Raw genomic sequence first — 15498 nt, 5'->3', positions numbered from 1 at the left:
TGTTTCTTTCTCTCTCTCTCTCTCTCTCTCTCTCTCTCTCTCTTCCTTCCCCCCTCCCTCGTTTTTTGTACTTTGTTTTATTTCCTAAATTCCACACGAGTGAAATCATATGGTATTTGTCTTTCTCTGACTGACTTATTTTGCTTAGCAAAATACTCTCTAGCTCCATCCATGTTGTTGCAAGTGGCCAAATTCTTTTTCATGGCCAAATTATATTCCATTGTATATATATGCCACATCTTTATCCATTCATCTATTGAAGGACACTTGGGCTGACTTCATAATTTAGCTATTGTAAATAATGCTACAATGAACACAGGGGTGCATGTGTCCCCGTGAATTCATGTTTTTGTATTTTTTGGGTAAATACTTAGTAATGGAATTACTGGATCTTATGGTAGTTCCATTTTTAATTTTTTGAGGAACCTCCATACTATTTCCCACAGTAACTCCACCAGTTTTCATTCTTACCAATAGTACATGAGGATTCTCCACATCCTTATCAACACTTGTTATTCTTTGTGTTTTTGACTTTAGCCATTCTGACAGGTATGAGATGACATCTCATTGTAGTTTTGATTTGTATTTCCCTGATGATCAATGATGATGACCATCTTTTCATGTGTCTGTTGGCCATCTGGATGTCCTCTTTGTAAACATGTCTATTCATGTCTTCTGCCCATTTTTAATTGAATCATTAGTTTTTGGGGTGTTGAGTTTTATAAGTTATTTATATATTTGGGATACTAACCCTTTAACAGATATGTCATATGCAAATATCTTCTCCCATTCTGGGGGGTGCCTTTTAGTTCTGTTGATTGTTTCCTTTTCTGTGCAGAAGCTTTTTATTTTGATGTAGTCCCAGTAGTTAAATATCTTTGCTTTTATTTCCCTTGCCTCAACAGACATATCTAGAAAAATGTTGCTATGGTCAATGTCAAAGAAATTATTGCTCATGCACTCCTCTAGGATTTTTATGGTTCCAGGTCTCACATTTAGGTATTTAATCCATTTTGAGTTTATTTTTGTGTAGTATAAGAAAGTGGTACAGTTTCTTTTGCATGTAGCCGTCCAGTTTTCCCAGCACCATTTGTTGGAAGATACTGTCTTTTTCCCATCAGATATTCTTTCCTCCTTTGTCAAATATTAACTTACCATATAATGGTGGGTTTATTTCTGAGTTTTCTATTCTGTTCTATGGATCTATGTGTCTATTTTTGTGCTAGTACCATATTGTTTTATTACAGTTTTGTAATATACTTCAAGTCTGGAACTGTGATACCTCCAGTTTTGCTTTTCTTTTACAAGACTGCTTTGGCTAATCATAGTCTGTTATGTTTCCATACAAATTTTAGGATTGTTTGTTCTAGTTCTGTGAAAAATGCTGTTGGTATATTGACTGGAATTGCAATAAATCTGTAGATTGCTTTGGGTAGTATAAATATTTTAACAATATTTGTTCTTCCAATCCATGAACATGGAATGTTTTTCCATTTCTTTGTATCATGTTCAATTTTTTTCATCAATGTTTTATAGTTTTCAGGATACAGGTCCTTCACCTCTGTGGTTAAGTTCATTCCTAGGTATTTTATTTTTGGTGCAATTGCAAATGGGATTATTTTCTTAATTTCTCTTTCTGCTGCTTTATTATTAGTGTATATAAATGCAATAGATTTCTGTACATTGATTTTATATCCTGAGACTTTACTGAATTCATTTATCAGTTATAGTAGTTTGGTGGAGTCCTTATGGTTTTCCAAATATAGTACCATGTCATCTGGAAAGAGTGGAAGTTTTCCTTCTTCATTACCAATATAGTTGCATTCTATTTCTTTTTATTGTCTGATTACTATGGCTAGGACTTCCAGTACAATGTTGAATATAAGTGCAGAGATTGGACATCCTTGTCTTTTTCCTGATCTTAAAGGGGAAAGCTTTCAATTTCCCCCCAGTGAGTATGATGTGTGTTTTTCATCTAAGGCCTATTATGTCGAGGTATGTTCCCTCCAGACCTACTTTGTTGAGGGTTTTTACTATGAATGGATGTTGTACTTTGCTAAATGTACAGCAGCAAATTAAAAGGATTCTACACCATGACTAAGTAGGATTTGTCCCAGGAATGCAAAGATAGTTCAACAGAGAAAAATCAGTCTATGGAAACACACTACATTAATAGAAAGGAGGAAAAAACCCATATAATCATCTTAATTTGTGCAGATAACAGGTTTGACAAAACTCAACATCATTTCATGAAAAAAACCTCAAAAATTAGGAAAAGAAGGAAACTTCAACATGATAAACGAGATTATGAAAAATCCACAGCTAAGATCACACTTAATGGTTTAAGAATGAAATTTTTCCCTCAAGACTAGGAAGAAGGTAAGAGTTTCTGTTTTCACCGTATCTTTCTTTTTTCGTTTTTGTTTTTCAATTTAAATTTTAATTAGCTAGGATACAGTGTAATATTGGTTTCAGGGGTAGAATCTAGTGATTCATCACTTACATACAACACCCAGTGCTCATCAGAACAAGTGCCCTCCTTAATACCCATCACCCATCTAGCCCATTGCCCACCCACATCCCTCCCATCAACCTTTGTTCTCTATCATTAAGAGTCTCTTGTGGTTTTTTCCCCTTTATTCTCTCCCTGCCTTCCCATATGTTCATCTGTTTTGTTTCTTAAATTCCACATATGAGTGTTTTCACCATTTCTATTCACATAACACTAGAAGTCCTAGCCACAGCAATTAGGCAAGAAAAAAAATTAAAGACATCCAAATTGGAGGGGAAGAAGTAAGCTTATTTCTATTTTTTCTATTTGCAGATGACATGATCTTATATGCAGAAAGCCCTAAAGAATCTACAAAAAAAAAATCTATTAAAACTAATGAACATATTCAGTAACAATGGAGGGTACAAGTTCAATACACAAAAATCAGCTGAATTAAAAAAATTTTTTAATGTCTTATATTTGAGAGAGAGAGAGAGAGAGAGAGAGAGAGAGAGAGAGAGAATGCAAGCAGGGGAGAGACAGAATCTGAAGCAGGCTCCAGGCTCTGAGCTGTCAGCACAGAGCCCGACACAGGTCTCAAACTCAGGAGCAGTGAGATCATAACCTAAGCCAAAGTCAGATGTGTAACTGACTAAGCCACCCAGGCACCCCTCACCTGAATTTTTAGACACTATCAATGAACAGTCTGAAAATAAAATTAAAAAGGAATTCCATTTGTAATAGCAGAGAAAAATAAAATAGGAATAAATTAAACCAAGGGGTTGCAGAAGTGTACACTGAAAACAATAAAATATTCCTCAATGAAATTAAAGACTACCTAAATACATGGAAAGAAATGTCTTCATGAATTACAAGGCAATATAGTTAAGATAAAAATACTCCCCAAAGTGATTTACAGATTCATTGTGATCCTTTAAAAAAATCCCATTTGCCTTTTTTTTTTTTGCAGAAATAGAAAAGCCAAACCTAAAACTCATGTTGAATTGCACAGAACCCTAAACAGGCAAAAACAAAAACAAAAACAAAATTGAAGGCTCACATTTCCCATTTTCAACACTTACTACAAAACCATAGTAATCTCAAAAGTGTGTTACTGATCTAAGGATAGATATAAACCCAGTGGAATACATCTGAGAATATGGAAATAAAGGACTTATGTCATATGTCATATATACACATGATTCTTGACAATGGTGACAAGAGCATCAATAAGGGAAAGAACAGTCCCTTCAATAAATGGTCCTTTGACAAACAGATAATCTAAATGCAAAAGGTATGAACTTCGACCCGGATTTCATACCATATATAAACACTAAAAGTGGATAAGAGACATTAATATAACAGCTAAAACTATGAAATTCTCAGAAGAAAATGTACAGGTAAATCTTTATGACCCTAGGTTTAGCAAATGGGTTCTTTGACACACACAAGAGAAAAATAGGTAAAGTGGATTTCATGAAAATTAAGAATTTCTGTGCACCAGAGGATATTATTAAGAGAGTCAAAAGGTATTTTGAGGATCATGTACCTGAAAGGGCTTAGTATCCAGAATATATAGAGAACTCTTACAACACACCAATCAAAATACAAGCAATCCAATTAAAAGATAGTCAAAGGACTTGAACACACAGTCCTCCAAAGAAGATATACAAATGACTAGCAAGCACATGAAAAGATGCCCAACACCATTACCGTTTAGGGAAGTGAAAATCAAAATCACAATGAGGTATCACTTTACACTCATTTGGATGGTTATAATAAAAAATGGAATGTATCAAGGAGGGGCAAGGATGTGGAGAAATTGTTACCTTCCTTTATTCTTGGTAGAAATGTAAAATGTTGCAACAACTATGGAAAACAGTTTAATGGTTCCTCAAAAAAGTTGAGAATTAAATTACCATATGACCAAACAATTCTACTCTGAGGTTTATATTCAAAATAATTGAAAGCACATGCACAAACAATAATTTGTACCCACATGTTCATTGAAGCACTTTGGCTCACAAGAGTCAAAGGAGGAATCAATCCAAATGCCCATGAGTGGATGACTAGATGAGCAATATGTTGTACATCAATTCAATGTAATATTACTCAGTCATAACAAGGAGTGAAGTACTGATAAATGCTACACAAGAGATGAATCTTGAAAACATTAAGCTAAGTAAAAAAATTCAGACACAAAATGTCACATATTTGTATCATTACATTTATATGAGATATCCAGATAGGCAAATCCATAAAAACAGAAAGCAGATTAGTGGTTGCCAGGGGCTGAGGGGATGGTGGGATGGGAGTACTGCTTAACAGATATGTGGTTTCCATTTCAGGTGATGAAAATGTTTTGAAATTAAATAATAGTGATGGTATATTAGGAATATACTTTATGCTACCACACTGTATACTTATTTAATATAGCTAAAATGGTAATTTTTATGTTGTATGTATTTACTACTAATAAAAAACATTTCCATTTGCGACACCTGGGTTGCTCAGTCGGTTGAGCATCTGACTCTATATTTCAGCTCAGGTCATGATTCCAGGGTTGTGGAATTGAGCCCCATGGCAGGCTCCACACTGAGCATGGACCCTGCCTGGAATTCTGTCTCTCCCTCTCCCTTGGTCACTCTCCCCCATTCATGGACGCTCTTTCTAAAATAAAACAAACAACAAACAACAAAACCCCACTTCCATTTAATTTTAGGAACAAGACAAAGATATCTACATTAATTCCTTTTATTATATATTAGAGGATCTAGCCTGTGCAGTAAGAGGTGAAAGAAAATAAGACAAAATGACTGAGGGAAAAAAAACCCACCTTATTTTCACGTTATAGGAATGTGCATATAGAAAATCCAAAGGAATGTACAGTTCTTAGAAATAATTTGAGAGTTTAATAAATTGTAAGGAAAGGCAACATTTAAATATTATCACAAGCAGGTGAAAATATAACTTTGATAATATTTCATTTTTAATAATAAAGAATAAAAACACTCAGGAAGACAGTTATTAAATTTTTATAACAAAAATATAAAGCTAGAAAAAAGAATTTTAAAAGACCTAATCAAAAGGAAATATATGTCATGTTCTTGAAGAGGATGATTCAAAATTATAAAGATGTTAATTCTCCCCAAAATGACCTATAGATTTAATATACTTTGATTGATAATGCAAACAATATTTTTTTATGGAATATAACCTACTTATTCTAAGACGTATACAGAGTAGCAAAGGGCCAGGAATAGTCAAAGACATACTTGAAGAAAAAGAATGGACTGGACGTCTTTCCCTACCAGGTGATAAGATTTATTATGAAGCCATATTGACTAAAATGCTGTGAATATGCTTCAAACATAACGTATCAGTGAAAGGACCACCTCCATACAAATGCACACATGAGGGGGATCTTGACATATAACAGAATAGGTACTGCAGAGCAGTGAGGAAAGGGTGAACTATTTATCACATGTTGCCAGACAACTGCTTATGCACTTGAGGGAAAAATCAATTCACCATATCATACCACACACAAAAGTATCAATTCCTATATAGAACACAGGAAGATAACTCTGTGCCTTAGAAAATTTTTTTTCACTGAAATATTTAGTATCACAAATTATGAAGGATGAGATTGGTAAAGGAAACGATTGGTTACATTAAAATTGCTATTAAAAGATAACATTAACAAAAAGCTAAAAGTTCCAAACTGGGACAAGTTTTGCAACACATTTGCAACTAACAAAAGGTCGGTAGTAGGAATATATAAATAACTCCTGAAAATCAATAATCATAATAGACAAGCATGCACAAACAGATTTTATAGAAAAGGAAACACATGACTCATATTAATAACACTCAGCTTCATCAGTAAGTGGGAAAATGAAGGTTTGAACTGCCATGAGATAGTATTTCATATCTCTAGTGTGGCACAAATTAAAGTTTGAACAGTAAATTCTGGCAAGGATATGAGCAATAGGAATTCTCATCTTCCTTTAGTGGGGCTGTAAAGGCACACAACCACTTTGGAAATGTTGGACATGGGTAGTCATGCTGGACATTTACAAACCTTGCTATGACCTAGCAATTCCTTTCCTAACTATATACCACAGTGAAAGTCTTATACATATATACCAAAAGACACGTACAAAAACGTTCTAAATATCTAGTCTGCCATAATTCCAGAAACAGAAAACAACAGTATTTGTTTTCTAACTATCTCTTTTTTCTCTTTGGTATATCACATTGTGCCTTATGTTGACACACCACTTTTCTTTACCTCCGGGTTGGCTGGTTTTGTTTTTTAATTTTGGCTGTTTACGGTCATACATACAATCATGTGCCTTGTGAGGAGCCATTAACTAACAAGACTCATGATAATGTACTGAGAAAAATAAAAATAAAATGAAATAGAATTATTGGTCATGACTGCTATTGGTATGTGAGCCCTCAAAAAGGAAGGAAACAATTATCACTTGCCTTTGTATATGAGATACCGTGCCAGCACAAAGATATGAATGATGCTTGCATCCATTGACTTGACTTCCTATTCCAATCTTCTAGTCTTTCAAAAGTGTTTAAAAACTAATCTCTACAGGAAGCATTCTTTGGTTTATCTCAATCTTAATATGAATTTGGAGGATTTTAATTCTTTTTTCGTGTGTATACTATGATCCATTAATTTTCATTGCTCTCTGCATGTCCTGTCAAATCTTTTTTTGTGCATATGATATGCATGTCTCCAAGGTCAATGTCAGCTCTATGGGATACTATATTTCAAATTCACATCAAACACACAATAAAAATCTATTAATGAAGTACACAGACCCTTTATTTCAGGAAAGCAATTTTGTTGTTTTATTCCTCTTCACATACCTCAGGATCATCATCGCATACTGACAGACTTTATTCCCTCTAGTAGAATATACAGAAGCCATCTCAATCATTACCATTCCTGCTGGATGGTTAAACAGATACCACATGTGAAGCCACAGGTAAAGGTTAAAAAGAATCCTCAAATATTATCTTATTTTGGTTCTTACCCTTTTTCACATGTATACTACACTATATTTTCACTGCTCCTTTCATTTCTTTTGGAATCATTTCATGTACATATAATACTTGTCTTTTTAGCTAGAACGTAAACAGAGGCTGCAGATGAGATGGCAAATGAAAGTCACAGGAGCTTCCAAATATAATCCCCACTGAGTCACTGACAATTTTTCCCAGGAGTTTTTGACTTACCTTTATTGAAGAATGTGCTAACCATAAAGCTGAAGAACATTGTGGCGATGGCAAAACATAGCAAAAAGACGAAGACAAGAGATGGGTCACTGTATTGGATAACTGGCACAGGTTCTATCTAGCAAAACAATCAGGAAACCAGTTGAGTCATACTCTAAATGGTGTCACAGCAAAACAATAGAAGAGAAATGAAACATCTTTAAATATTTTAAAAGTCCTAGTGAAACTAATGACAAGCCTCAGGGAGATGAGTAAACAATTCATTAACTACAGAAGGTCCACACACTTAGACTTAAAGTTTAGTTTGCTGGAGGGGCGCCTGCGTGGCTCAGTCAGTTGAGCACCCAACTTTGGCTCAGGTCATGGTCTCACGGCTTGTGAGTTCGAGCCTTGTATCAGGCTCTGAGCTGTCAGCACAGAGCCTAAAGCCTGCTTCAGATTCTGTGTCTTCCTGTCTCTCTGCCCCTCCCCTGCTCATGCACTGTCTCTCTGTCTCTCTCTCAAAAATAATAAACATGTTTTTTAAATCTTAAAAAAAAAAGTTTAGTTTGCTGAGAGACTAAGCAGCACTTGAATTTCCAGAGCGGAGTCACCAATAGGCACATGTTCACTTCCTGAATCCAACAGGACCACACCATATGTATCCATTTTTACTCTCAGAGTTTAGCTATAGCCTGGACAGTGAAATAGACACTTGCCTTGGCAAAGAAAATAATGCACATCAAAAGGATGATAACTGAATACAAAGAGAGGAATGTGAAGAAATAGGCAGCCCAGAGCATCCAATTACTGAGTCCTATCATGAGCAGGTACTCCTGTGGGAGAATTAACACAAATCAACATCATGTAAAACAATATAATATACAAAATGCTTTCACAAATATTATCTAAATTTCCACCACAATCAAAATTGGTTAAATAAGAAATATTATCATGCCCAATTTATAGAGGAGATCAATGACTTGACTAAAATTACTCACCTAGTGTGTGGGAGCTCTGTGATGCTTATAAGCCCATAGGTGACCTCATCAATAATTTACCTGATATTGTTCAGGCATGAAACACCCTTAATAAAACTATAAACTACTTACATTAATATCCCCTTTCTTTTATTATACCTTCTTCTAGTAGGGCATAATATATTTTAATTCAATGTAATATAAATATATTTTATAAATGTAAACATGTAATGTAAATATATTTTAATTCAATTACAAAAGATAAAAGCAAATGGACAAATTTTTGGTCAAATTGGCCAGAAAATGAGAGAAGACTCATATTACTAAAATCCAAATGAAACTGGGGACATTACTTCTGATTTTACAGAAATAAAAACAATCACTTAAAGCATACTATGAACAACTATATGCCAAAAAATTAGATAACCTATATAAAAGGCACAAGTTCCTAAAAACACAGAATCTACCAAAACTGAATCATGAAGAAAGAGAAAATCTGAACAGATCAATAATGGGGAATAAGATTAGATCATTAATTAAAAACTTCCAACAAAGTACATCCCTGGAGCAGAAGGCTTTGCGGGTGAATTCTAACAAATATTTCAAAAAGAATAAACAATAATCCTTCTCAAACTCTTCCAAACACTTGAAGAGGAGGAAACTCATTTTATAAGTCTAGGGGTCAGATAGATACACACGAAAAGACTACAGACCAATATCCCTTGTGAATATTGACACAAAATTTTTCAACAAAATAGTATCAAACCAGATTTAGCAGCATGTTGAAAGGATTATACACCATGACCAAGTAGGATTTATTCATGGAATGCAAGGAGAGTTAAACATAGAAAATCAACCAATATAATACACCACATTAAGAGAAAACACGTGATCATTTCAGTTGATGCAGAAATTCAAGACTGATAAAATATTCAACTAGAAATAGATGGGAACTTCCTCAACATAACAAAGGCCATATAGAAAAAATAACAGCTAATATCATACTCTTTCACCTAAGATCAAGAGAAAATTAATGATACTAGCTTTCACTCCTATTCAACACAGTATGAGAAGTTCTAACCAGAGCAAATATATATATATATATATATATATATATATATATATATACACACAAATATACATATATATGTATGTGTGTGTGTGTGTATCATATGGCATCCAAATTGGAAAGGAAGGAGTACTCTGTTTGCAGATGAGATGATCTTACATGTAAACTCCACAGATTCCACACATTAAAAAAAAGTCATAATTAATAAATGACTCATCAAAGTAGGAGAATACAAAGTCAACACACAAAAATCAGTAGAACTTCTATATACTATCAATGAGCAATCTGAAATGGAAATTAGGAAAACAATTCCATTTACAATAGCATCAAAAAGAATAAAACACATAAGAACCTTAACCAAGGATGCAAAAGACTTGTACAATCAAAACAATGAAAAGTGAAAGATCTCTACATTTTTGAAGCGAAAACACTCTCATAAAATTGGAAAAAAATTGGAAAATTAGATAAAATTTGGGCACCTGGGTGACTCAGTCCATTAAGCACCTGACTCTTGATATCGGCTCAGGTCATGATCTCGTGGTTGGTGAGATCAAGCTCCACATGGAGCTCTGTGCTGACAGCACTGGCATTATCTACTAAAGTTAAATATGCATAATCTAACATTCAGCAAAAAATGTATAAAATATTCATAGTAGAATTACTTATGATACCCAAACTCCAAACACAGAAGGAAAATAGGTAAGTTTTGATAGTCATACTATGGAATCTTAAAACTCCTATAACTCAATGAATATGAATGAACTACAGCTACATATTTAGCTGTAAAGAATCACACAGACACAATATAGTGCATGATTCCATTTATATCAAGTTCAAAACAGACAAAACTAACTCATGATATTAGAAATCAGGTTACTGTATACTTTAGGGAAAATGTTTTGAGGAAAACACAATCAGACTTCTAGAGTGTTGGCAGTGTTTTATTTCTTACAGGATCATGATAATATGGGCATACTTTCTTTATGATAACCGATTCAATTCTACTACAATAGTTTGAATATTAGTGTTTCCTCAAAATTCTTAAGTTGAAAACCTAGTCCCTTTGTAGACAAGTCAAGTAAGAAATTGCTGCGACTGAGGTCAGAGAAGTTTTTTCCTGATTTCTCCTCTAGGGTGTTAATGGTTTCCTGTCTCACATTCAGGTCCTTCATCCATTTTGAGTTTATTTTTGTGAATGGTGTAAGAAAGTGGTCTAGTTTCATTCTTCTGTATGTTGCTGTCCAGTTCTCCCAGCACCATTTGTTAAAGAGACTGTCTTTTTTCCACTGGATATTCTTTCCTGCTTTGTCAAAGATGAGTTGGCTATACTTTTGTGGGTCCAATTCTGGAGTCTCTATTCTATTCCATTGGTCTATGTGTCTGTTTTTGTGCCAATACCATGCTGTCTTGATGATTACAGCTTTGTAGTAGAGGCTAAAGTCTGGGATTGTGATGTCTCCTGCTTTGGTCTTCTCCTTCAAAATTACTTTGGCAGCTTCTGGGAAGATGGTGGCGTAGGAGGACGCTGGGCTCACCGCATCATGCGGATCACTTAGATTCCACCCAAACCTACCTAAATAACCCAGAAAATCGCCAGAAGACTAGCAGAACGGATTCTCCAGAGCCAAGCGAAGATGAGAGGCCCACGGAAGTGGGCAGGAAGGGCAGAGAGGCGGTGCCCGCTACAAGGACTGGCGGGAGGGAGCTGGGGCGGAGGGGCAGCCCACCAGCCAAGCAGAGGCCCCGAGTCTGGCTTGCAAAAGTGGAGGGGCCAGACAGAATGTGTTCAGACAGCAAGCAGGACTTGACATCTGGAAGGTTATAAGTTAACAGATCTGCTTGTAGAGCAGGAGGGCTGGAAGACAACAGGAGGGAGAGTTGTTGAGCCCCAGATGACAGAGCTCAGCTTGGCGGGGAACAAAGGCGCTCGCCAGCGCCATCTCCCTCGCCCATCCCCAGCCAAAATCACAAAGGTAACCAGTTCTCATCACGAAACTTGCTTGCACCATGCAGACACCCAACCCAAGGCTGTCCTTCTGCGGATCCATCCCTCCGTTGGGCCTTAGTGCCTCCCGGTGCTGCAGGGCTCCTCCTGAAGCAGATCTCCAAAGAAAAAGCAAGCTGAGCCTGCCCCTCCTGCCCCTGTGCACCTTGCTGATCCACCCCAGTTACTACGCCAGATCCCTAGCACCACAAGCCTGGCAGTGTGCAAGTAGCCCAGACAGGCCACACCACCCCACAGTGAATCCTGCCCCTAGGAGAGGGGAGGAGAAGGTACACACCAGTCTGACTGTGGCCCCAGCGGTGGGCTGGGGGCAGACATCAGGTCTGACTGCGGCCCTGCCCACCAACACCAGTTATTCAAGACAGCACAAGGGAAGTGCCCTGCAGTTCCGCACCACTCCAGGGACTATCCAAAATGACGAAATGGAAGAATTCACCTCAAAAAAACCTTCAGGAAATAATGACAGCTAACGAACTGATCAAAAACGATATAAACAATATAACAGAAAGTGAATTTAGAATAATATTCATAAAATAAATCGCTGGGCTTGAAAACAGTATAAAGGACAGCAGAGAATATCTTGCTACAGAGATCAAGGGACTAAGGAACAGCCAGGAGGAACTCAAAAATGCTATTAATGAGCTGCAAAATAAAATGGAGACAACCACAGCTTGGATAGAAGAGGCAGAGGAGAGAATAGGTGAACTAGAGGATAAAATTATGGAAAAAGAAGAAGCTGAGAAAAAGAGAGATAACAAAATCCAGGAGTGTGAGGGGAAAATTAGAGAACTAAGTGATGCACTAACGAGAAATAATCTATGCATAATTGGTATTCCAGAGGAGGAAGAGAGAGGGAAAGGTGATGAAGGTGTACTTGAAGAAATCAGAGCTGAGAACTTCCCTGATCTGGGGAAGGAAAAAGGCAATGAAATCCAAGAGGCACAGAGAACTCCCTTCAGACATAATTTGCATCGATCTTCTGCACGACATATCATAGTGAAACTGGCAAAATACAAGGATAAAGAGAAAATTCTGAAATCAGCAAGGGAAAAACATGCTCTAACATATAAAGGGAGACCTATAAGACTCGTGACTGATCTCTCTACTGAAACTTGGCAGGCCAGAAAGGAATGGCAGGAGATCTTCAATGTGATGAACAGAAAAAATATGCAGCCAAGAATCCTCTATCCAGCAAGCCTATCATTTAGAATAGAAGGAGAGATAAAGGTCTTCCCAAACAAACAAACACTGAAGGAATTTGTCACCACTAAACCAGCCCTACAAGAGATCCTAAGGGGGATCCTGTGAGACAAGGTACCAGAAATATCGCTACAAGCATGAAACCTATGGACATCACAATGACGCTAAACCCATATTTTTCTATAATAACACTGAATGTAAATGGATTAAATGCTCCAACCAAAAGACATAGGGTATCAGAATGGATAAAAAACAAGACCCATCTATTTGCTGTCTACAAGAGACTCATTTTAGTCCTGAGGACACTTTCAGATTGAAAGTGAGGGGATGGAGAACTACTTATCATGCTACTGGAAGTCAAAGAGGCTGGAGTAGCCATACTTATATCAGACAAACTAGACTTTAAATTAAAGGCTGTAACAAGAGATGAAGAAGGGCATTATACAATAATTACAGGGTCTATCCATAAAGAAGAACTAACAATTATAAATGTCTATGTTCCAAATAGGGGAGCCCCCAAATATATAAAACAATTCACCACAAACATAAGCAATGTTATTGACAAGAATGTGGTAATTGCAGGGGACTTTAATACCCCACTGACGACAATGGGTAGATTATTTAAACATGCGGTCAATAAAGAAACAAGGGCCCTGAATGATACATTGGATCAGATGGACTTGACAGATATATTTAGAACTCTGCATCCCAAAGCAACAGAATATGCTTTCTTATTGAGTGCACATAGAACCTTCTCCAAGATAGATCACATACTGGGTCACAAAACAGCCCTTCATAAGTATACAAGAATTGAGATCATACCATGCATACTTTCAGACCACAATGCAATGAAGCTTGAAATCAACCACAGGAAAAAGTCTGGAAAACCTCCAAAAGCATGGAGGTTAAAGAACACCCTACTAAAGAATCAATGGGCCAATCAGACAATTAGAGAAGAAATTAAAAAATATATGGAAACAAACGAAAATGAAAATACAACAATCCAAATGCTTTGGGATGCAGCGAAGGCAGTCCTGAGAGGAAAATACATCGCAATCCAGGCCTATCTCAAGAAACAAGAAAAATCCCAAATACAAAATCTAACAGCACACCTAAAGGAAATAGAAGCAGAACAGCAAAGACAGCCTACACCCAGCAGAAGAAGAGAAACAATAAAGATCAGAGCAGAAATAAACAATATAGAATCTAAAAAACTGTAGAGCAGATCAATGAAACCAAGAGTTGGTTTTTTGAAAAAATAAACAAAATTGATAAACCTCTAGCCAGGCTTGTCAAAAAGAAAAGGGAGATGACCCAAATAGATAAAATCAGGAATGAAAATGGAATTAGTACAACCAATCCCTCAGAAATACAAGCAATTATCAGGGAATACTAGGAAAAATTATATGCCAACAAACTGGACAACCTGGAAGAAATGGACAAATTCCTAAACACCCACACACTTCCAAAACTCAATCAGGAGGAAATAGAAAGCTTGAACAGACCCATAACCAGCGAAGAAATTGAATCAGTTATCAAAAATCTCCCAACAAATAAGAGTCCAGGAACAGATGGCTTCCCAGGGGAGTTCTACCAGACGTTGAAAGCAGAGATAATACTTATCCTTCTCAAGCTATTCCAAAAAACAGAAAGGGAAGGAAAACTTCCAGAATCATTCTATGAAGCCAGTATTACTTTGATTCCTAAACCAGAGAGAGACCCACTAAAAAAAGAGAACTACAGGCCAATATCCCTGATGAATATGGATGCAATAATTCTCAATATGATACCAGCAAATCGAATTCAACAGCATATAAAAAGAATTATTCACCATGATCAAGTGGGATTCATCCCTGGGATGCAGGGCTGGTTCAACATTCGCAAATCAATCAACGTGATATATCACATTAATAAAAGAAAAGATAAGAACCATATGATCCTGTCAATCGATACAGAAAAAGCATTTGACAAAATTCAGCATCTTTCTTAATAAAAACCCTTCAGAAAGTCGGGATAGAAGGAACATACTGAAACATCATGAAAGCCAATTATGAAAAGCCCACAGCTAATATCATCCTCAATGGGGAAACACTGAGAGCTTCCTCCTGAGATCAGAAACACGACAGGGATGTCCACTCTCACCGCTGCTGTGTACATAGTGATGGAAGTGCTAGCATCAGCAATCAGACAACAAAAGGAAATCAAAGGCATCAAAATTGGCAAAGATGAAGTCAAGCTTTCACTTTTTGCAAATGACATGATACTACACATGGAAAATCCGATAGACTCCACCAAAAGTCTGCTAGAACTGATACATGAATTCAGCAAAGTCGCAGGATACAAAATCAATGTACAGAAGTCAGTTGCATTCTTATACACTAACAATGAAGCAACAGAAAGACAAATAAAGAAACTGATCCCATTCACAATCGCACCAAGAAGCATAAAATACCTAGGGATAAACCTAACCAAAGATGTAAAAGATCTGTATGCTGAAAACTATAGAAAGCTTGGG

The 15498-nt window shown here is 36.4% G+C and overlaps 1 protein-coding gene across 1 annotated transcript in view; it reads right to left on the bottom strand.

Annotated features, from left to right (window-relative positions):
- The window catches only part of LOC125928638 (phospholipid-transporting ATPase ABCA3-like), a 164888-nt gene that overhangs the window by 129756 nt on the left and 19634 nt on the right, over positions 1 to 15498 (bottom strand). The window contains 2 exon segments of the mRNA XM_049639368.1: positions 7751 to 7864; positions 8445 to 8565. Coding sequence (XP_049495325.1) covers positions 7751 to 7864; positions 8445 to 8565 — 235 coding nt within the window.

This window comes from Panthera uncia, chromosome E3 (genome assembly GCF_023721935.1).
Source record: "Panthera uncia isolate 11264 chromosome E3, Puncia_PCG_1.0, whole genome shotgun sequence".
Taxonomy (NCBI): domain Eukaryota; kingdom Metazoa; phylum Chordata; class Mammalia; order Carnivora; family Felidae; genus Panthera; species Panthera uncia.
Note: the sequence above shows the minus strand (reverse complement) of the source record. Positions and strands in the feature narration are given on the sequence as shown.